The sequence below is a fragment of the Aquarana catesbeiana genome, linkage group LG03, assembly GCF_042186555.1.
Source record: "Aquarana catesbeiana isolate 2022-GZ linkage group LG03, ASM4218655v1, whole genome shotgun sequence".
Lineage (NCBI taxonomy): Eukaryota > Metazoa > Chordata > Amphibia > Anura > Ranidae > Aquarana > Aquarana catesbeiana.
The window spans coordinates 343420579-343444421 of NC_133326.1; the positions used below are offsets into that span (position 1 = coordinate 343420579).

The 23843-nt window shown below is 41.5% G+C and overlaps 1 protein-coding gene across 1 annotated transcript in view; it reads right to left on the reverse strand.

The window, feature by feature from the left end:
• Positions 1-23843, reverse strand: part of ABLIM3 (actin binding LIM protein family member 3) — a 427044-nt gene that overhangs the window by 93164 nt on the left and 310037 nt on the right. The window contains exons 6-7 of the mRNA XM_073620583.1: positions 16195-16288; positions 1374-1461 (exon numbers count right to left, since the gene is read on the reverse strand). Coding sequence (XP_073476684.1) covers positions 1374-1461; positions 16195-16288 — 182 coding nt within the window. The remainder of the gene's footprint in view (positions 1-1373; positions 1462-16194; positions 16289-23843) is intronic.

A 23843-nucleotide genomic window follows, 5' to 3' on the forward strand; every position in this document is an offset into this window, starting at 1 on the left:
GGGGGGGGGGTGCACTTGAAATCTAGCCTTACAGATACAACTGGCCCTTTGAGGGCAACTATAATGCTGATGCGGCCCACAAAGAAATTGAGTTTGACACCCCTGCTCTAGAAGCTGGAAATCACTGATGTGGACACCGCTACTACAATGAGCTCCACTAGCTTACAGGTCCCATGCTCAGAAGCTGCCCTGCTGCATTGTGAGCACAGGATGTTGTCTGCTCTGCATGGTCACCATTCAGAGAATGCTTTGCACTTTCCTAATAAATGCAAAGCATTCTCAAATTGGATAGGCCGGGGAGGCGAGGTGGCAATGTCAGACTGTTTACCGTGTCTAATCAGAGAATGCTTTGCATTGAAAAATGCAAAGCTTTCTGGTAACTGTCAAGCGGCCAACCTTCTGTGTTCACTTTGCAGTAGGGCAGCTTCTCAGCACAGGATCTGGAAGCAGTTGGAGATCACTGAGGTAGGGGTGCATTGATTTCCAGCTTTTAGAGGGATTCCACAGGCATAGTATATGTATAGTTATATTGGTCCAAGCTGGACCAATGTAACTATGTATAAAATGCACTACCTGGAATTCTTCTTTAAATGCAAATTATGTATGCTTTAGCTAAACATATTTTTTATGTAGTCCAAAAACATGATGACATGCACTTTTTCCTGATGGCTAATCTCATGTGAACTGGTCCATGACACCTAATTATAGGTCAACGATGGTGTGGGAACATGGGGTGCAGCTGTTGCAACTGGACTTCAATTAAGGAGGTGGGGGGTAGCCCTTCCTCCCTCTACCAACGCACACAGTAACTGTTGCTTTATTTAAATACTCCTGAGCAGAATTAAGCATGAAAACTCTTTTCCTTCCATTCCTTGTAATGTGATGTCACATTACCAAGAACTAGAGATTGCATTGAGGGCATATCTGCACCCCACGGTCCAAAGTCACTTCCCTGATACCTCTCTCTTCTACACTGCCTTTGTTAAAAATGTTGCAGCAAGGTAGAGTGGCTAAGTTGAGGGCAGCAAGGGGAGCAGGTCAGCAGCATTGCAGATGAGCTTGGATTTGTCCCAGAACATTACAATGATTAAACTGCAGATATCTGATTTTTGATTGCTTGCTTTGCTCTTTATTAGCAGACAGTATCTTGCTTTGATTAATCTCAGTAACTGATTACTGTTAATCCTTGAACATTACAGTGATAGGACATCATTTTTTGCTGCATAATGAGCTCCGTTATGGATCTATGCTATAGAGAGGAAAAGGTAACATAAAGAAGTGATGTGAGTATAACAGACAAGTTGTGATGGGATAGACGGCAGGAGATGACATTGTGACAGTGTTAAGTAAAGCCCCAGTGACAAATGTCCTACCTGTCAGGTACATCTCTTCTCCTTCTGAGAACATCTGCTGGCAACGTACACAGCGGGCACATGTTGGGTGATAGTGCTTTCCTCCTGCCTGAAATAACAGACACCCTTTAGGAGCTCTGTCACAAGATTCTTTACATTATTCCAGTCACTTTACAATTAACTCAAAGTATTGCACTTAGAACTCCAGGCTAAAAGAAGTTTAACCTGTGAACTACTAAAGCCACACAGAAAACATTACAAATGTGCTACATGGAGGGTTACAAGGAGGGTTATTGTTATGGGGGCCATTAGTTCAAATGTCAGGTTTCTGCAGCAAGGAGACCAGACATGTAGCTACACATAGAAACTGTGACCAAACAAAGTATATATCCTTAAAAGTGAGATTTATTAACAGTGAACACAACGATAAGCAAACAGTGAACATAAACATATGTTAAAAAAAAAATTGTGCTGTATCCTAAACCCTAAACTTAGCGGCAGCTCAAATGTGAGATATACATAAAAGATAAAATTAATATAATAGGATCTGTGCTCCATATGACTAATAAATCAACAAATTGCACAGTGACACGATTGGTGCGTGGCAATATATATCAGCAAGCCCCAATGATGGTGTATAGAACTATAGCAGATATATCCTTGGAGATAGATAATGTATGGAAAATAGTACACAAGGTGTTTAAAATCCTCCTCCTGTGAATATCACAATCACATTAACAGACAAGTGTGAATCCACCACCACATGGGGTGCATTCTTATCAGCTTGCACAAGCTGACTCGCTGGTGGCTAATACCCGGCCGGGGCCTTTTCCTCTGAGGATAGCAAATGAATGGCAGATCCGACCACGACAGCCTCCAAACAGTACTAAAGAGCGGATGGACTATGATAGTTACAGAGACTCAAAGGGATTCAGGGTCTTCACTCAACAATCATGTTCATAAGAGCTAGAGAGATTCATAACACGTGAATGGGAATGTCCACTACAGATGGCATTAAATGAGAGTGGCACTCAATCATGGCTTTTGATCAAAGGCCATGAATGAGCGCTGACAGACACAGCTCAACAGTGTCCTGGAAGTGCAAGCTGGCGGTGCCTCATCTTATCAAGACCAAAGGAAACGTCATCAACATATACAGAGTCACAGGCCAGAGATCGTTCTCGGGCGTCCTGGCTTACAGCATGTCCAAGTCGATGGTAGATCATATGACCAGATGTGCTGCTCTCGTTTAATGCCATCTTTACTGGACATTCCTGCACACGTGTTATGAATTTCTCTGGCTCTTATGAACATTGTCGAGTGAGGACCCTGGATCTTTAGTAGTGTTTGGAGGCTGTTGTGGTCGGATCTGCCATTCGTCTGCTATCCTTAGAAGAAAAAGCCCAGGCCGAGCATTAGCCATAAGCGAGTCAGCTTGTGCAAACTGGTAAGCGTGGACACCATGCGGTGGTGGATTCACACTTGTCTGCTAATGTGATCGTGATATTCACAGGAGGAGGACTTTAAACACCTTGTGTACTGTTTTCCATACATTATCTATCTCAAAGGATATATCTGATATAGTTCTATACACCATCATTGGGACTTCTTGATATATATTGCCACTCACCAATTGTGTCACTGTGCAATTTGTTGATTTATGTTCACTTTTGTGTCACTATGCAATATATGTATTTTTCAATGTATTAGACATATAGAGCGCAGCATCTATTTTATTAGGTGGAAATAAACAACCCCAGCAAACAGAACCAAACCCCACTGACAAAAAAGCCAAAGAACTAAACTACTGACTAAGTACAACTATATACAAGATACTGACAAGGGTACTTAGAATGCAAGGATGCAAGGTAGCGGTGGACAAACTGGGTACTAAGCAGGGAGCCAGAGGAGGGCAGGAGCAAGGCGAGGGGTGCAGGCTGGAACAGGATCTCTGGCAACAAGGAGGCAAACAGAATAGTGAGACTCTGGAGAAAGGGAGGAGAAGCCTAAAATAGCCACCTAATGGCTGAACGCAGGTGTGACTGATTATTACAGCCTGCTGGCTTCTGGGAGACACCTGTTGGTAGACACTGGAACCGCAGCAAACAGCCCAGAGCAGCACAGTGCCACCAGCAGGTGAACTCAATCCTAACATCAAAGGTTAGAGTTAAAGGTAGGGTTAGGATTACATGCAATGTTAGTATGAGTAACTAGTGTTAAGTGTCCTTCGGGCTATCAATAATGTATGATGAAACAAAAACAAGATAAATGCAGCAAAATCTGAAATGTGCACAGTGACACATAAATAAAAACAACAAATCAAAATATGATTTCGCGCAGTGATCTAGTAACCTGGGAAGGATTTCCTCTAGGTAAAGTGTTGTTAAAAGTATAGTAATGGAAGACTAATATATTGCATAAAGTGCGTAAGTGCACACACAATCAATAATAAAGTAATATATTCATAAATACATAGCTGGTACGCATAAATGGATGCTTTTACATAATTAGTGAACGCTACCAAAAATACTAGTGAATAAAGTGCCAAAAATAAGTGCAATATATAGTGAATAGTCCAGAAATAAAATAAATGGAAAGACTAGGTCCTCATAAATGGTATGTAAATATATAGTATGCTTCCAATAGGTGATTTCTTAATAATAGAGTGTAGTAGTGTTGCCCTTGACCTGAACTCACAGATGCTATGATTTAACAGCTTTGAGGTGAGAGTTTTGGGAGACCATATTAACAGGAAGTTTTTAAAGGGCAACACTACTACACTCTATTATTAAGAAATCACCTATTGAAAGCATACTATATCCCTATTCAGGACTTCCTAATTAAGTTCAACCATTTATGAGGACCTAGTCTTTCCATTTATTTTATTTCTGGACTATTCACTATATATTGCACTTATTTTTGGCACTTTATTCACCAGTATTTTTGGTAGCGTTCACTAATTATGTAAAAGCATCCATTTATGCATACCAGCTATGTATTTATGAATATATTACTTTATTATTGATTGTGTATGCACTTACGCACTTTATGCAATATATTAGAAATCCTTCCCAGGTTACTAGATCACTGTGTAAAATCATATTTTGATTTAATGTTAGTATGAGGGTAAGCATTAAAGGAAAGGTTAGGGTTGCACTGACAATTTATTGTCAGTTGTGTTAGGGTTGTGTTAGGGTTATAGGGAGGGTTAGTGTGGGGGGTTAGGGTTTAAGGGAGGGTTAGGGTAAATATTACAAGAGTGATTAGTGTGAGGTTCAGTGTTATAGGGGGGTCAGTGTTAGAAGTAGGGTCAGTGTTATAGGAAGGTTAGTGTTATAAGACGGGTTAGTGTGAGGGTTATTGTTATAGGAAGGGTTAGTGTTATGGTTAGTATTATAGAAAGAGATAGTGTGAAGGTTAGTGCTATAGGAAGGATTAGTTTGAGGGTTAGTGTTATAGGAAGGGTTAGTGCTCTAAGAAGAGTTAGGGTGAGGGTTAGTGTCATAGGAAGGGTTAGTGTAAGGCTTAGAATTACAGGGTTAATATTATAGGAAGTGTTAGTTTGAGGATTAGTCTTACAGGAAGGGTTAGTGTTAGGGTTAGTGTTACAGGGAAGATAACTGTGAGGGTAATGCCGCGTACACAGGAGCGGACTTTCCGTCAGACTTGGTCCGGCCGACCGGACTCTGTCGGAAGATTCGATCGTGTGTTGGCTCCAGCGGACTTTTTTTCCTAAAAGTCCGACAGACCTAGAAATAAAACATGTTTCAAATCTTTCCAACGGACTTGAGTCCGGTCGAAAAATCCGCTCGTCTGTATGCTAGTCCGACGGACTAAAACCGACGCTAGGGCAGCTATTGGCTACTGGCTATCAACATCCTTATTTAGTCCGGTCGTACGTCATCACATACGAATCCGTCGGACTTCGGTGTGATCGTGTAGGCAAGTCCTTTTGTTAGGAGGGTCCGTCGGAAGTCCGCCGAAAGTCCATCGGATAGACCGTCGGACCAGTCCGGTCAAAAAGTCCGCTCGTGTGTACGCGGCATTAGTGTTGTAGGGATGGCTAGTGTTATAGGAACGGTTAGTGTGAGGGTTAGTGTCATAGGAAGAGTTAGTATTACAGGAAGGATTAGTATTACAGGAAGGGTTAGTATTACAGGAAGGGTTAGAGCTGTAGGGAGGGTTCAGGTTACAAGTAAGGTTATTGTGAGGGTTAGGGATATCGGGGGGGGTGTCAGTGCTAAGGTTACAATTTGGGTTGGAATGAGTGGAGCCAGGGACTGGATTGCAGGACTTCTGTGCTGTAAACTACAAATAATAAGCTACTTGCATTGGAATTGTAGGACATTTTTCGTAGCGGATGCAGCCCTGATACTCCTTCTTTGCAGGCCTTGGCCATTGTAAAATTTTAAATTATTGAAACTCCAATTGTTTAATAGGTTTGCAGTTGAGTTGTTCAGAAAAAGTTTTACCCCTACAAGGGTCATTTACAATTGTGCAATAGTTTAATGCAGAAATTAATGACAGGATATCATTTAAACGTTATATATATCTATTCATTTCCAACATTGTACAGTATTTACAAACAACAATTACTACAAAAAAATGTGGCCCTTGCAGCATTACCTGTACAATTTGGCTACATTTTGAGTTAAAGTGGTTGTAAACCTTAGACATGAAATATGAACAAAGCATAGCCTTCTATAGTGTATACTTGTCTCAATTAAAAGCACTGCATGTCATTTCTGTCTGCTGTTTCTTTCCTCTGCTATCAGCATGAATCACTTCTGACAAATTTTCCTGACTTTAAGAGAAAAAAGGTGACGGGGAGGGACCTCCAGCTGATTGACAGCTTCAGCTCTTTCCTGTGTGCTTTGTAAAGAGGGGTGTGTCTCTTCCAATCAGCTCTCAGAGCTCTACTCACTGATGTAACTTCAGCTCTCTGCCCCCTGCTTTTCAGAGCTGAGCAATGCGGTGTAAACTCTGCACTTTGAATGGATGTAGGGGAAAGCTGGCTGTAAATAAACAGGTACAACTTATATAGGAGGATTTGTTTCATCTCTGTATATCACCTGAGGCCAGTCAATTCAGTGGCTATATGTAAGGGTTTACAACCACTTTAGGCATGACTGATGTATAGGAGAGTTTTGCTATTGGGGCAGCTTAATCCCCAACATTAAGTCCCAGATTAAAATCAGAACTAGTACACATGTAAGCGATCTACCTCACCACAGTAGTTTAATCACAAAATGTTCTGTATTTAAAAAATAACATAACTCACATGCATGATTATTTTTAAAATGTCCTTTCCTTTTAATTTATTTGATTTAGGAAAAACTTATTTTTATTTTAATACCACTTTAATCCTTATGTTTTGTATACTGAGTACCTTTTGTGCTTTGTGTGATCAACATTTTTTATTGTTTATATTGCAAAAGTCAAAAACTGCAGAGGGTTATTTCTAGTCTAAATCGAAAGAAGACAGGATATTAAAAAAAGCCTAGTCTACTTTGTCCTGCTGGTAAAAACAAAAGCCAATGACAATAAACATGTAAACTCAAGCAATTCGTTTACAAAACAAGCTGAAAAAAATTACAAAGCTGCATCAGCAGACTCATTTGCTGTATGATGATAATTTTGTATCTTTCAAAAGAACGGCTAAATGCTTTTGACATCCATTGCAAGAAATCAGATTAGTCATTATCATGAACCATTTGCAATTTAACTGACTGCTGAGCATGTAAAGATGTGTTTTGGCATTCAGGTTCTCCTAGGCATTGACAACATTTTTGGCTGGATTAGGCAGTGATATTATGTCTATGGATATCCTCAAACCTAAAAGACTGGTAACAGGGACTAAATGTGATCAGACAGGTTAGAAAACATTCTGATGATACCCCCTCCAAAAAATGGGACTTAAACTATCTGTAGGAATAGAAGCCATGCCCCAAATTACTTCTCTATGGACTAAACAGGAACGCTTATGCAAACTAAGTAATGCTGTTTAAGGACAATGTTGGGCCTGCAAATACTGTGAGATGGTTAGATTGCTTATGACCATTTTGACAGGGCTCCACGCATGTTGATGGTTAAACAAACCTGAGCTTCACTGCCTAAAGGGATTTTAGAGATACAAGCACAATTAAAGCTTCCTTAAGCAAAATACTCATCTGCTGGCCACCTGAAAACCCAAGCATTTGGGTTTATTCCTACATAAATGTACACCACATCATTCTAATGCTCTTGTGGGAAACAACAAAGAACTTTAAATGCTTTAAGATTGCCTGCATCCAAGACCGATCACTCACTTGTGAACACTGCATTAGCAATTACATGGGAGTGCTTTCAATGGGGCTGCCTCCCGCATCTAATCGTGGGAACTCCTGCTGGGGTTCTCGCATCTAATCGAAGTGTGGGTGCATTCGAAGGTATGAATGCACCCTTAGATATGCAAGCACATTTCAACTTCCTCAGGCTAAATACCTATCTGCTGGTTACCAGAAATAAAAACTCTTGGCCAGGAATTTGGGTTTATTCCTACCCAGATGTCCAACACATTGTCCCAATGATATCTAATCATGTGGGATACAATGGTTTGTCTGGGAAAGATTTCCTAACACATACCTGTTGCCTGTTTTGTCTGCAGCTACCCATAGACATAGGATTGTCACCTAATCCAGGCAAAATCAATAAAAATTGTGGACATTTCAAGCCAATGATTGTATTTGTTTGTAACAATGATTGTTAAAGGCAATATAGAGACAAATGAATTGTATATTTTAGAAAAAAAAATATTTGACAGCTGCCAATCATTAGGCAGTAATCCAATTATACAGTGATGTGAAAATGCAAGAACATTCCAGGGAAGTGATTGAATTTTTCGCATATTCAAACAGTTGAACAATAGATCTTTATTTGTACAGTGCCTACAGATAAGGGTGATTTGCATGACTTAGAAGATGGTATTGCTCCCTTTAGTAGAAATTACCTCTTGCCAGAATTTTGCACAACTGCCCACCAGTCTCTCCCATCGACAGAGCCTGATCTGAATAAGCATGTGCTATAACTAGTGACAGGAGTATTACATCTACAAATAGTATGGAAAAATGGGCTGAACAAATATTTCTATTGCTTGGCACAGAGGTGTCCAGCTTGGACCAATGTAAGTATGTATGTGCCATAGCTGTGGGATCCCTGTGGAAGCTGGAAATCACTGTAGTATGTACCACTACTACACTACTACACCCATACTGAGTGTCTGCCCTGCTCCATTGTGAACATAGGAGGTCACCCTCTTGGCACAAGCTCCATACAGGGAACACTGAATGAATGCAAAGTGTTCTCTGATTGGATCACGTGGAGAGGTGAGGTGGTAACATCACAATCTCCACCTTATACAATCAGTGACGAGTTTTACATTCATTGACAAAATGCAGTATTCTCTGAAGGGCACCTGGGCTGAATGAGTGACCTCCTGTGCTCATCATTCAAGCAGAGCAGCTGCTCGGCACAGGACTCAGAAGCCAGTGGTAATCACTGTAGTAGTGATTCTAGAGGGATCCTACAGGTATTGCACAGCATTACTTACACTTGTCCAAGCTGGGCCAATTTACCTATATAAAAATTGCAATACCTACAGCTTTTTTTAAGTTGTCACATTACCAGTACAGGCTTACAATTGGTACATATACACACACCTCAGCATTAATACTTTATTAGACAATGATCTGATACGCAGAAAAGTAATTTTCATACAAGTCTATCGCAATGAAGTCAGCAATGGCAGCCTCCTCTGTGACAGCTTCCTTTATCTTGCTAGAGAGAATGTAGAATTTTGTTTTCTATGAGTCACTGTGCGGTTCATGGATAGAGGTTTTGAACTGTAGCACTTTTTTATATTAAATTTTAGGCTTGCATATAATTTGTTCGACTTGCTATGTGATTCACCCATGTGTTTTGTATGACTTCCCAGGAAAGTCACATAAGTTAAGGTCACAGTGGCAATCTGCCTTGAGGAGCTGAAGAGCTAAAGTGCTTTATTTCCACTCCATTGGCTCAGTACTATCCAGGCAGATCTCAGTGAGGTGTGCTGGGATGCTGCTGACATGGAAGCGATACGGGCAGACAACAGAAATTGAGGCAAGCTGAGCAAACAGCAGAAGGGAGAATGGCATTGTAATGTTCAACATTACCAGAAGTGTATAATAGGAATAAAAGCAATATACATATTTTCAGGAGACAGTGAACAGAAAATTGAAAACAACTCTTGAAACGGCAGTTTCCTAAGAGGACGCCACTGTCTCCTAATTCACTACAATAATAGACTTGATTATTTAGTACTTCTCAGCTATGAAATACTGGTAGGCTTACAATTATATTATTTATGAAGCACTAGCTTTTTCAACATATCTTACTGCATCTTAAAATCTACATTTGAGACAATTTAAAGTTTTACTCTACCATTTAGTAAGTAATAAAAGCTATAAAACCTTTTCACCAACACACCATGGATCTTCAAGGTAATGTCCAAACATATATTAAAGTGTTATCACATGCCCGTTGAAGGTGTCCTACTTGGCCCCCAAAACATGGCACCTTTACTTCTGCAATGTGATCACCTTAATAATTATTTGGACATTTCTCTTGAGGATCCATGGTGTGCTGGCAAAATATGCTTTGATTCACCATGTTACTGGTCTCCAGCTGGTAGTTGCTACAGCACCCGCCTACACCTTGCCATTTCCAGGAACATGTGCAACTGTTATATTATATGTGGTGATGATGCTTCAGGCACCCATTAAGCTTCTTCACCTCTTTTAGATTTTAGGATAAGGAATGAGGGAAAAGTATTAGCATCATTTTAGGAGTTAAATGTTAATCTCTAATTTAGGTTAATGATTAGGTTAAAATGCACTGTCTACCACTCCCTCTGACAGCGGTGTACTCTATTCTTAAACTAACTCTCCTGCACACCTCTTTCCACCCCACACCTTATATATATATAATCACCCTCACTTCTGTCCTCCCCTTATTACTGCACTCACCAACTCCTGCTAATTCTAAATCCACACGCACAAAAAAGCTCCAGGATACTGGGGCATGTCCCTTCATATAAATCACACTCCCATATTACCTCCCTCACCCTTCTGCTTCTCCTAACCTCTGGTGATGTAACCTCAAACCCTGGACCTCCCTGTACTCACCTCACCCATTACCCTACACCCTCTGGCTGCAGCTGCAATGCACACAATTTAGTTCCAATTTCTCTTCTTCCCATGACCAGACTCCCTTTCTCTTGCACTCTGTCTGTAACAAACTCACCTCTCTCCATGATCTCTTTATCATTAACCCAATTAATCTACTAGCCATTACCGAAACCTGGCTTTATGAATCCAACACTGCGTCTTCTGCTGCCCTATTGCACAGTGGTCTTCTTTGGACTCACTCCCCCAGACCCAGTTGATGCAAAAGCGGGGGTGTTGGAATCCGTTTAGCCCCACATAGCACCTTTTAGGTACTTCACTCACCTCCCTCTCTGTCACTGTCCTCATTTGAGGTGCACTGCATTTGTCTCTTCTCCCCAGTTTCTCTAAGGATAGCTGTGATCTACCGGCCCCTTGGACCAGTATCAAACTTTCTTGATGACTTCTCTGCCTTGCCTACTTTCTCTCTTCTGAAATCCCCACTATCATTCTCGGGGACTTCAACATCCCACTATTACTAACACTCCTGCTACTTCCAAACTTCTCAGTCTAACCTCCTTCTTTGACCTGAAGCAATGGATACATACTTCTACTCACTCTGAAGGCAATACCCTTGACCTTGTTTTCTTCCACGTATGCACTCTGTGCAACCTCTCCAACTATCCATACCCTCTCTCTGATCACTACTTTATTAGTTTTACTCTCTCCCTCTCTTCCACCTCCTCTCTCTCCAACTGCCTAACAGTTACCTGTAGAAACCTACGCCATCTCAACCCTTCTCTACTCTGCTACTGACCACCTCTATGACAAAATCGCACCCCTGTCCTGCACCGACCTAGCCACTTCTGTCTACAACACTTCATTTCCAGCCCACACTGGCCCCCCCTCACTACACACAGAATCAGACCCCATCCCTTTCAACCTTGGCAAACAGATGACACTAGAAGTCTGAAAAAAGGTGAAGTCTCACAAAGATTTTAACCAGTATAAATCTGCACTCCAAAAATACAATTCCTGCCTCCTCACTGCCAAGCAGAACTATTTTATCTCTCTCATTAACACCTTATCATCCCATCCCCATCAACTCTTCTCTACCTTCAACTCTCTACTTCGTCCTCCACGGATTCCACTCACCAACTCACTCACTGCTCTGGAGATCGCAATCACTTCAAACAGAAGATTGATACAATTAGCGAGGAGATCTCTACTGTTCAGATATCCTCCACGCTTTACACTTCATGCCCACAGGTACAATCATTACTTCCCTCTTTCAACCCTACCACTATAGACGAGGTTGCTAAACTACTTGCTAACGTCCATCTTACCACCTGCCCTCTGGATCCTGTTCCTTCGCAAATGCTACATTCACCCTCTGGCTATATTCTACGCTCTCTAATCCACATCTTTAATCTCTCCCTCTCTTCTGGCATCTTCCTCAACTCTCTAAAACATGCACTTGTCAGTCACATACTTAAAAAGCCCTCACTGGACCCATACAATCTTAACAACCTATGCCCCATCTCCTTATTCCCCTTTTTATCCAAACTCCTTGAACATCTGGTCTACAACCGACTAAGTGACCACCCTGCTGATAATAGCCTTCTTGATCCCCTTCAGTCTGGATTTCTTCCTCAACATTCCACAGAACCTGCTCTCTAAAAACGAACAAACGATCTACTAACGGCCAAAACCCATGGACACTATTCTGTACTCCTACTCCTGGACCCCTCTGCCGCCTTTGATACAGTTGACCACCCCCTCCTCCTCAAAAAACTCCATGCCTTTGGTTTCTGTGACTGTACTCTTTGCTGGTTCTCTGCCTACTTATCCAACCGCACCTTTAGCGTTACTTAAAATTCTACGTCCTCCTTTCATCTTCCTTTCTCTCTTGGGGTCCCCCAAGGTTCTGTTCTTGGACCTCTCCTATTTTCAATCTACACCTCCTCCCTGGGTCAGCTGACGACACCCAAATCTATTTCTCTACCCCTCAGCTCACTCCTTCAATCTCCTCACGTATCACTAATTTACTATCAGATATATATCTGGATGTCACACCACTTCCTCAAACGTAATCTATCCAAAACTGAATTTATAATTTTTCCTCCCCCATGTGCCTCTTCCCCTGATCTCTCTGTCAAAATCGATGGCACAACCATAAGCCCATCCCCGCATGCCAAGGTCCTAGGTGTCGTCCTGGACTCCGAACTCTTCTTTAAGCCCAGTGTCCAATCACTGACCAAATCTTGCCGCCTCAATCTCCGCAACATTTCCAAAATACGCCCCTTTCTAACTAATGACACAATAAAGCTCTTAATTCACTCCCTGGGCATCTCTCGCCTTGACTACTGCAACTCCCTTCTCATTGGCTTACCTCTACATAGTCTATCCCCCTTCAATCCATCATGAATGCAGCTTCCACACTCATCCACCTTACCAACCGCTCTGTGTCTGCTACTCCTCTCTATGAATCCCTCCACTGGCTTCCGCTCACCCAACAAATTAAATTCAAAATACTAACAACTACTTACCTAATCATTCTATCTTCGTTCTTCTCAAGACCCCCAGCTCTCTAGATTCCTCATCACCTCCTCCCATGCTCGCCTCCAGGACTTTTCCAGAGCCTCTCCAACCCTATGGAACTCCTTACCCCAATCTGTCCGATTATCTCCTGCTCTATTAGCTTTTAGACGATCCCTGAAAACCCTCCTCTTCAGAGAAGCCTATCCTACCGACACCTAACTGTATTTTCATTTTCTCCATCTGATCATCCCCCACAGCTATTACCTTTTGTTCCACTTTACCCTCCCTTCTAGATTGTAAGCTCTAATGAGCAGGACCCTCTGGTCCCTCCTGTATCGAATTGTATTTTAACTGTACTGTCTGCCCCCATGTTGTAAATCATGTGCAAACTATTGGCGCTATTTAAATCCTGTATTATAATTATAATAATAATAATAATACAAAATGTCAGGGTGCAAGATGGCTGTTAAGTTTTATTCAGTGGAGCTAGATCAAGTTTATGAATTCAGGTAGTGTTAAAGGGGAACGTCCCTATGCTTTACAGCCAAGGAAGCTGACATCTTGGCTTCTGCTTGATCTGCAGTTGGCATGGTGCTACACATGTGATCAGCTATCACACCAGCCATTTGGTGGCTTGACAGTTCAGCTGACAGGCAATGTAAGCACATTAGTAACATTCATGGCATGACTTGAATGTAGCTGATTTTGGGAAACAAGTTAAATCGGAGGGTTTAGTTCCACTTTAAAAGCTAGGATTATTTTAATGGGCATAGGTTAAATGTAGGGACATTTTGGTACTCTACATTTTTATTCACATGTTCTGCGTTAAAAGTCCTGTGCCAAGAATTACTGTGCCAGTCTCCCAGTCTCAAAAACAATTGTCCAAATACTGTTTTCAACTTGTTGAAGCTCTGTGATCACACTTCCCCTTCCCTTCCATTCCTTCTTTAGTATAGCTCACCTTGTTTGTTTCTTAAAGCGGTTGTTTGTTTCTTAAAGTGGTTGTAAGGCCCCTTTCACACTGCCGTGACTTGAAAGTCGCGCGATTTTGCGGGCGCAATTTCAGGAAATGTCTATGGACCTCAACTCGCATCAAAGTCAGACCAAAGTACTACAGGGCCTACTTTAAAGGTGGTGCGACTTGAAGTCGCACAGATATGAATGGTTATCATTGGCAATCATGGGGTACGACTTGTCATGTGACTCTGATGTCCAAAGTCGTAGGAAAAGTCGCACAAGTGTGAAAGGGGCCTTAACCCTTACATATAACCAGATACACAGAGATAAAACAAATCCTCCTACATAGGTTATTACCTGTTTATCTGCTGTCTTCTCTTCTCTACATCTGTTCAAAGTGCAAAATGTATAAAGCTTGTCTAAGCTGTCAGAAAAAAGGGGGTGGAGGGCTGAAGTTATACTGCAGAGCTCAGTGAGGAGAGTTCTGATAGCTAATTGGAGGGAAGGGACACACTCCCCTTTACACAGCTCACAGGAACAGAGCTAAGGATGTCAATCAGGGGGAGCTTCCTCCTCTTTTTTCTCTTGATGTCAGGAAAACATGTCAGAAGTGATTCATGCTGATAGCAGAGGAACAAAGCAGCAGATAGAGATTGCACTTAGTGCTCTTAATTGAGACAAGTACACACTATAGAAGGATATGTTTTGTTCATATTTCATGTCTGATGTTTACAACCACTTTAACTATCACTGAGCATGTACATTGGAATGTTATCGAAGCAGTATCTTGTGTGATTCACAACAGTAATAAAAGCACCATGGGACATATTTGAGCATTTTTAACAAGGAGTTTAGCGGGATAAGTGATAGGATGAGCATTAGATTACAGGTTAAAGCAACACTGTTTCTTGGTTATTAAAATATGAACAGTGCTACTTAAAAAAAAAAAAAAGAAGTTCACTACTTGTTCAGTGGGTGGTAAGTCCATTCTTGACTCTCTTTCAGAGCTATGGGCATCACTGCTTTTAAGTGTGTTGGATAATGTGTCACCTACTGAGTGCTGTGGTTCATATTGTATTTACTAACATTTTTAAAAAGGTGGATTATGCCTTTAGGGAATTTTAACACTCAGAGCTGTTTTCAATAATGGCACTTGTAAGCAAGTGTCTAGGGCAGCTAGGTTGGGGGGGGGGGGGGGGGGGCTGAACAAATTGTGATAACATTTATCTTATTTATTTTCCCTATCTGAAGATCAATAGGTACATTTGGAGAAGGGGGTGCAGGGAATGCTGGGAGGAGTTAGAAGGTTCTTTTCATGTCGCGTACACATGACCGGTTTTGCCATTGGAATAAACTCCGAAGGTTTCTCCGACGGAACTCCAACGGAATTCTGCTCAAGCAGTCTTGCATACATACGGTCACACCAAAGTCCGACCGTCCAGAACGAGGTGACATACAACATGTACGACGGGACTAGAAAAAGGAAGTTCAATAACCAGTAGCCAATAGCTTCCGTCTCGTACTTGCTTCAGAGCATGTGTCGTTTTTGGTCCGTCAGAACAACATACAGACGAGCGGTTTTCCAGAAAGGAATTGGTTCCGTCGGAAAAATTTAGAACATGTTCTATTTCTAGGTCCGTCAGAATTAAAAAAAAAAAAAAGTCCAAAGAGGCCTACACATGATCGGAATAGACAATGAAAAGGTTCCGTCGGATTTTTTCTGTCAGACATTCTGCTCGTGTGTACACGGCTTTACTTTAGTAAATACATTTACCCTTTCTGCTGTTTGGTAGTCTATACAGTTGAAAGTTAGTTTTACATATAAATGCTGCCTTCAATAATCAGTCCTAGCAGTAGTCTAAAATATGGACAGGTGGGGAACATGTTTTCATTGTTGATGTACAGCAAGGAGCAGCTATAAAAGGATGGGACTCTAGCATATGAAAAATTGATTTTTCAACAACTGGAGGGGAAAAAATGCTTAATGAGTTCCACTGAAGGGATGCCAAAACATGTTAAGTACTAAACAGGTTAATAGCCTTGTAAAGTGACAGTTCATTTGAAACACACGCGACAAATGTTTTTCCCTTGCAAGGATCAGATATTCAAGAATGTCTAGTTGTGCTAAGCGACTACATTTTGGCTTGTCATAACAACCATACCTCCAAGACTCTGCCACTGATGTACTTGTTGCAGGTCTCGCACTTGATTCCAAACTGAGCATGGTAGTCTGTCTCACAATAAGGCACACCATCTCTAGAAAACAAGAAATTATAAAAAAAATTACAAATATTTTAATGGGTAATACCTGTATCTGGAAGCTAAAAAAAAAAAAAGGGGGGGGGGGATAAAATTTATAATCCACAAGCAAATGTTGGACAACAAAATGTAATAATATTATTAGAACATGAAAACACAACAGTGACATTAAAAGGTATGTATATTGCTAGTGTATACATGTATTTATCTTTATTTATCTTCAAGACTAGGGGAGCTCTCACACAACAACGCAGTGCACTTTATTTCATAGGTTTGTATGCATTGAAGCACATTTCCTTGGGTAGCCCATCTATTTTGAACATGTTGTTAACCTCCCCTTACTGAAAAAATAAGAACTGGGAATCTGCCTCTGTGCGTTGTAGTGTGCTGTAGAGCAGATGCGCTGCTCCACACTGTATATACAGTATCTTGTGAGCAGTTAGCAAGGAATGTCAACACTTTGCAACACATTTACAATGCATTACTGCATGTTTACATGTGTGCTATGCATACATTATAACACTGTGGTGTGAGTGAACCCTTAAAAATATCATTTTTAAGAAAACATTTTTCATTTTTTTATTCAATTAAGTATACAGTATCAAACAATAATACTTTATATTTACATTTTCTGTCAGTATTGGGAGCTCTATGCTTCTTATTACAGGGTAACCAAGCTAAAAGCTTACAGAGCAGGAGGCTTCCCTCCCTTCTCTGTGTGGTTTCACACAGAGTTTCAATTAGAGAGAGACAGGCTGAAATTAGTTACTAATATGCACCCTCTTAAGAAACCACCTAATGCTTTAAAGCAGGGGTCTCAAACTGGTGGCCCTCCAGCTGTTGTGAAACTACAAGTCCCATCATGCCTCTGCCTTTGGAAGTCATACTTGTAACTGTCAGCCTTGCAATGCCTCATGGGACTTGTAGTTTCACAACAGCTGGAGGGCCGCCAGTTTGAGACCCCTGCTTTAAAGAGTAATTCCACTTTTGTTGAGAAAAAAACATTCCCCTCTGGGTGGTCTATGTATAATGATTTTCACATACTTTGTTGCAGATTCCTACCTTTTGTTATTCTGAAGAAATCCCTGTGCATTTGTCTGTGTCCATGTGGAAAGTGAATCTAATAGGAGTGGTTTCTTAACCACTTAAGGACCAAAAGATTTGCCCCTTAATGACCAGGCCATTTTTTGCAATACGGCACTGCGTCGCTCTAATTGACAATGGCACGGTCGTGCGAAGTCACACCCAAACAAACTTGAGGTCCTTTTTTCCCACAAATAGAGATTTTTCTTGATGGTATTTGATCACCTTCGTGGTTTTTACTTTTTGCGCTATAAACAAAAAAAGACTGCCAGTTTTGAAAAAAAAAAATAAAAAACAATATTGCTAACTTTTTGCTATAATAAATATCCCCCACCCAAAAAAAAAAAAAAAAAAGAATTTCTTTATCAGTTTAGGCCGATATGTACTCTTCTACATATTCTTGGTAAAAAAAATCGCTATAAGCGTAAATAAGGAATAGATTTATGGCATTTTTATTATTATTTTTTTTTACTAGTAATTGGGGTGATCAGCAATTTTTAGTGAGACTGTGACATTGCGGTGGACAGATCAGAGATTTTTGACGCTTTTTTGGGACCATTGACATTTATACAGCGATCAGTGCTATAAAAATGCACTAATTAACCACTTCAGTACAGGGCATTTTTACACCTTCCTGCCCAGACATATTTTCAGCTTTCAGCGCTGTCGCACTTTGAATGACAATTGTGCGGTCATGTTACACTGTACCCAAACTAAATTTTTATCATTTTGTTCCCACAAATAGAGCTTTCTTTTGGTGGTATTTGATCACCTCTGGGATTTTTATTTTCTGCTAAACAAATAAAAGAAAGACTAAACTTTTTGAAAAAAAATGTTTTTTTTGTTTCAGTTACAAAACTTTGTAAATAAGTAAGTTTTCTCCTTCACTGATGGGCACTGATGGGGCTGCACTGACGGGCACTGAAAAGGCGGCACTGATGGGCACCAATGAGGTGGCACCAATGAGGTGGCACTGATGAGGTGGCATTGATGGGTACTAATATGCAGCATTGTTGGGGTACTGATAGGCAGCACGGATGGGCATGGATGGGCACTGATAGTTGGCACTGATAAACTGTAATGTATGGTACTGATGGATGCCAATCAGTGCCAAACAATAATGCCTGCCAATCAGTGATGCCTATTGTGGGCACTGATTGGCATCCATTGTGGGCACTAATTGGAATCCCTGGTGGTCTAGGGTGGCATAACTGGTAATTAAATCACTGGTGGTCCTAGTGGCGTCCCTGGTGGTCCAGTGTGGGCATCCTCGGGGGGGGCTGCGCTGATAATCGATCAGCACAGACCCCCCTGTCAGAGGAGCAGCTGATCGACTCTTCTCTACTCGCGTCTGACAGATGCGAGAGAGGAAAAGCTGATCACCGGCTCCCCCTGTTTACATCGTGATCAGCTGTGATTGGACACGGCTGATCACGTGGTAAAGAGTCTCCGTCAGAGACTCTTTACCTAGATCGGAGTTGCGGTGTGTCAGACTGACACACCGCAACAACGATCACTGCGATGCGCGCCCCCGGGGGCATGCAACGGCTTACTATCCTGAAGACGTCATATGACGTCCGGTCAGGATATTGAAACCACTTTGCCGCCGTCATTTTTCTATATGGCGGGCGGCAAGTGGTTAATATATAAATGTCACTGGCAGGGAAGGGGTTAACATTAGAGGTGATCAAGGGGTTAAATGTGTTCCCTGGGAGGTGTTTCTAACTGTGGGGGAGGGGATAAGACTGACTGGGAGTACAGAGAGATCTCTGTTCCTAATCACTAGGAACAGACGATCACTCTGATCTGGGGATCTGTTTGTTTACATTGACAGATCCCTGGCTCTCTGTGGAGCGATCGGGAGTGGCCAGTGGAAACCACGGCCGCCGGCCACACGCATTGGCTCCCCTGCCACCCCTGCCTGCTTTAGCTGTTAAAGGGACCGCCGTACAGCTATGGCGATTCATGGGATTGAGCTGACCTGCCGGCGTATAATGATCATAGTGGTTACTTATCAATCAGCTGCTTCACATGCAGGGCGCTAATGAGGAAAAGTGCAGGGTCTGCATCCCTTTAAACGTGATTTCCTATTTGGAGTATCTCACCAAAAATGACCTTTTTGTTGCAGGGGATGCCTGATATCTGACTTGTATCTTAGTGTAGACTTCTGGGAAAATCAGTGAGCCAATCACATAAGCAGGAAATTATGTTTCTGGGGGGTGATCTGAATACATTCTGTGTACAGAACACCTCCAGGTAGCCATATTGCATTGCATTTGACAGCAAATGACAGAGCTGCAGATTGAAAAGGAAAGGTCATTTTTAATAACATTCAGTTACAATATGATTTTTTTTTATTTGCTATTTTTTTCCCCACAAAAGTGGAGTTACCCTTTAAGCATGCTATTCATTATACAATTTTCTTGTCCAAATTCCTTTAGATTTACCTTCAACTATGTAGTGCAAGGGCCTTCCTCATTGCATACAAATTGAAAGGGTCTAGGTTTGACCTCATATTATATAGTTTTGGTAAATCTAAAGGAAAATTGTACAAGAAAATCGTATAATGTATGGCCAGTCTTAGAAACCTCTGAAGACACAAAAATATGTCTTAATATTGGTTACCTAAATAAACTTAAAACAATAATAAAATTAATTTGCAATAGCTTACTGCCAAGATCTCTAATGTATCCTGTTTGGGACAAAAATATCACATCTTCTATTCAGATTGAAGAGAATCTCTCTGTGCCCATTCAGGACAAAATGACAGGTTCTCTTGAAAGAAGAACCCCCACAACCACTGATACTTACCTTGCCACATTTCCCTGCAGCTCCATTGGCGCCCTCAACGGATACTTCCAGGTATGCTTCTGGGCATGGGGGGAGCATGTGATTTCCTCCCAAGTGCTACAACCTGAGTGGCCAATCCCCAGGACAACACTGTCACATGGGAGAGGGGAAGACTTCTTAAACACCGTATAAGTTTCAGCACAATCTAGCACTGAGTTCTCACAGAGTTTGGGCTTAGTATTACAACAGAAGTATGGTTTAGCACACAAAGGTAAGTACAGTATCAGCTTGGGGTGAAGGAGTTGTTCTGTCTCTTTTTAAAAAAAATCTTTATCATGAGAACAGTTATGGGTGCAGGTAATACAGTGAGCAAATGGATACAGAAATAGGTTTGCAAATACAGTTCTGGCGATCTATAAGTCTCCAATGAAGCAGATGGATACATTTTAGATCTAGAAATACTCTATCCACCTGTCTGATCTGAAATTTGTAATTACTTTTATTTTATTGGTGTCCTCTGTTTTTATATATTAGGGGAGTGGGTGAGAGGGAATTTCAATTAGGATGGTAGGGAGTTGTGCAGGGGTGGGGATGGGGGAGGGAGCAGAGGGAGGAGTTGAGGGGTTGTACAGTATAGTGGAAAAAAGAGCATTATGGAGAAAAGAAGAAAAAAAAGGAGGGGAGACCCCAGTTCTTATATGTAAGGCAAGTTATCCACCTGATTTTCATCAGTTAGTGTGAGATTTTCCATGTGTTGGATTTCCCAAATTCAAGGAAACCAGTGTGCTGTCCTGGAGGGTTTGGTGCCTTCCACAGATAGATATGCAGGCCTTGGAAGCATTTGGAAAGTGTATCAACAGTGAGATCACCAAATGATAGTTTTTCTCAAAAATAAATGTTTCTCACTTTAAAACATGAACTCTGCTACACTGCTATAGTTACGAACAAGGCCATGGATAAATCCAAGGGAAAAACCAAGCTTAACTTACCACCAGCCCGCAGACAACCAAATAACCTGTCTAACAGTTGGCCTTGTTTGTACCTATTGTTAGCCTTCCAATGCTTCTTACAGCGATAGCCAGCTATAGATGGAAGCAAGTGGCGTCTTTTTTGTATGCTGCTATAGTGCCTGCTATGTGCAATAGTACCAAAATATGTAAGCACCCCCACACATATTAAAATGTGCTTTGTACAATCTGACCTCTGTATCTAACCAACATACATGCAGTGCGTGGCAGGGGCATACCTACAGGGGTCGCAATTCCCCCCTGTACACCTGGAAAGGAGAGGTGGCGACATACAGAGGAACCGATCCCCTCCCTTTTGCAGCTGCTGAATGCCCACTTCTCCTCCTCTACCTCCCACAGGCATTCAGCAGCTGCAGGAGGAAGGGGATCGGTTCCTCCATATGCCCTTGCCACTACTCCTATCCACCTTCTTAATGCTCTTCCTATGCCCCTGTCCTCTCTCCCGGCCCCCAGTGCTCTCCCACAGCCCCCCTTGTCCCTCTTCTGGGTTTCCCCCTCGCCTTTCCCGCCGGCTGCTTTGGGGATGAGTCAGGATGGAGAGCGGAGAAGGGGCAAGTAAATATGTAATTTATCGGCTCCTTCCTTTCTGAATGGATAGAGTCAGTGATCCTTACCGATCACTGACTTTTTCTATTCATAACTAAAGCATAGTAAACTGTGTACTATGCTTCAGTTTATGAATGAATGGGAAGCTCTGTACAGAGCTATTTCTGTCCATTCATTCTGTATAGCTGATGGTTCTAGTTATGCCTCTGGTGCAAAAGCTTACCAAACTGAATATAAATTGAACAGAATGTTTAGGTAGGCCTTCTAACTAAATTGTATAATCAAATTGGAAAGTGCCAGCTTAACAGATACTTGCCACTGCTCAAAGCACAGAAATTGCCCAAAATTGTACAAGTATACACTAGAGTATACAGTGGGGACGGAAAGTATTCAGACCCCCTTACATTTTTCACTCTTTGTTATATTGCAGCCATTTGCTAAAATCATTTAGGTTCATTTTTTCCTCATTAATGTACACACAGCACCCCATATTGACAGAAAAACACAGAATTGTTGATATTTTTGCAGATTTATTAAAAAAGAAAAACTGAAATATCACATGGTCCTAAGCATTCAGACCCTTTGCTGTGACACTCATATATTTAACTCAGGTGCTGTCCATTTCTTCTGATCATCCTTGAAATGGTTTTACACCTTCATTTGAGTCCAGCTGTGTTTGAATATACTGATTATACTTGATTAGGAAAGCCACACACCTGTCTATATAAGACCTTACAGCTCACAGTGCATGTCAGAGCAAATGAGAATCATGAGGTCAAAGGAACTGCCTGAAGAGCTCAGAGACAGAATTGTGGCAAGGCACAGATCTGGCCAAGGTTACAAAAAAATTTCTGCTGCACTTAAGGTTCCTAAGAGCACAGTGGCCTCCATAATCCTTAAATGGAAGACGTTTGGGATGACCAGAACCCTTCCTAGAGCTGGCCATCCGGCCAAACTGAGCTATCGGGGGAGAAGAGCTTTGGTGAGAGAGGTAAAGAAGAACCCAAATTAACCAATTTACTTGCGGCTTAGCACCAGCAGTCGCTTGGTGGCCACACACTGTTACCCTGCAATTTTATCTCTTTTTTTATATGCCATTGTTCTTAATAAAACGGATGAACTTTAAACATCACTACACTATGGGAGCCTATCCTTATTATTTCTTATGAGGTGTATAAAGCTACTGGTCACGTCCCAGCTACCAGGAATCCAGGAAATTACGGTTGGAGACCTACAAAGCAGATAACCTGGTGGACGGTGCCTTAAAATATAACAACCATACGCATTACCCCCGTAGGGGTGATGTAATACGGTGGGTAGGGACCCTTGGGGGGGAGCACCTAAAGTCACTTGGATACTTTTGCAAGCACAGAGTCACTTATGAAGATTGTTGTCACTCTCATCACATTATTTGATAATTGGATTGTACCCTAGTTTTCACCTATACACACAACTATATACATTTGGAATCTGGACTTTATCTATTTTAGATTTTTTATATATTCTTTATATGTTTTTTTTTATCTGGTATATTTTATGATTTTTGGACACAACAAGTGTGGATATTCATGTTTATATGGGTTAAAAGCACATGCACCTGCATTTAATATATACCTTTTAAAAGGTTAGATATATAAGTTTATATATAATTATTTACTTGTTTAGTGATCTTCAGCAATATATATTCTTAAAGGCATTTTTGCCACTCCACTGTAGGAAACACTACCATTTTTATTGAATTGCACACAGCACATGCACGTTGTGAGCAGATTCTTGTATATTCACTTGTGCTCATTTGCCTTCTTGTCCACACCTGATACTGGGCTCAACTAGGCTGTTGATTGTAATACATGAAGGTCAGCTTCCAGTATATGCTTTACTCTATCCTCGTTCTTGCATCATGCTGTGGGGGTGTTTTTCAGCTGCAGGGACAGGACGACTGGTTGCAACTGAGGGAAAGATGAATGCGGCCAAGTACAGGGATATCCTGGACGAAAACCTTCTCCGGAGTGCCCAGAACCTCAGACTGGGCCGAAGGTTTACCTTCCAACAAGACAATGACCCTAAGCACACAGCTAAAATAACGAAGGAGTGGCTTCACAACA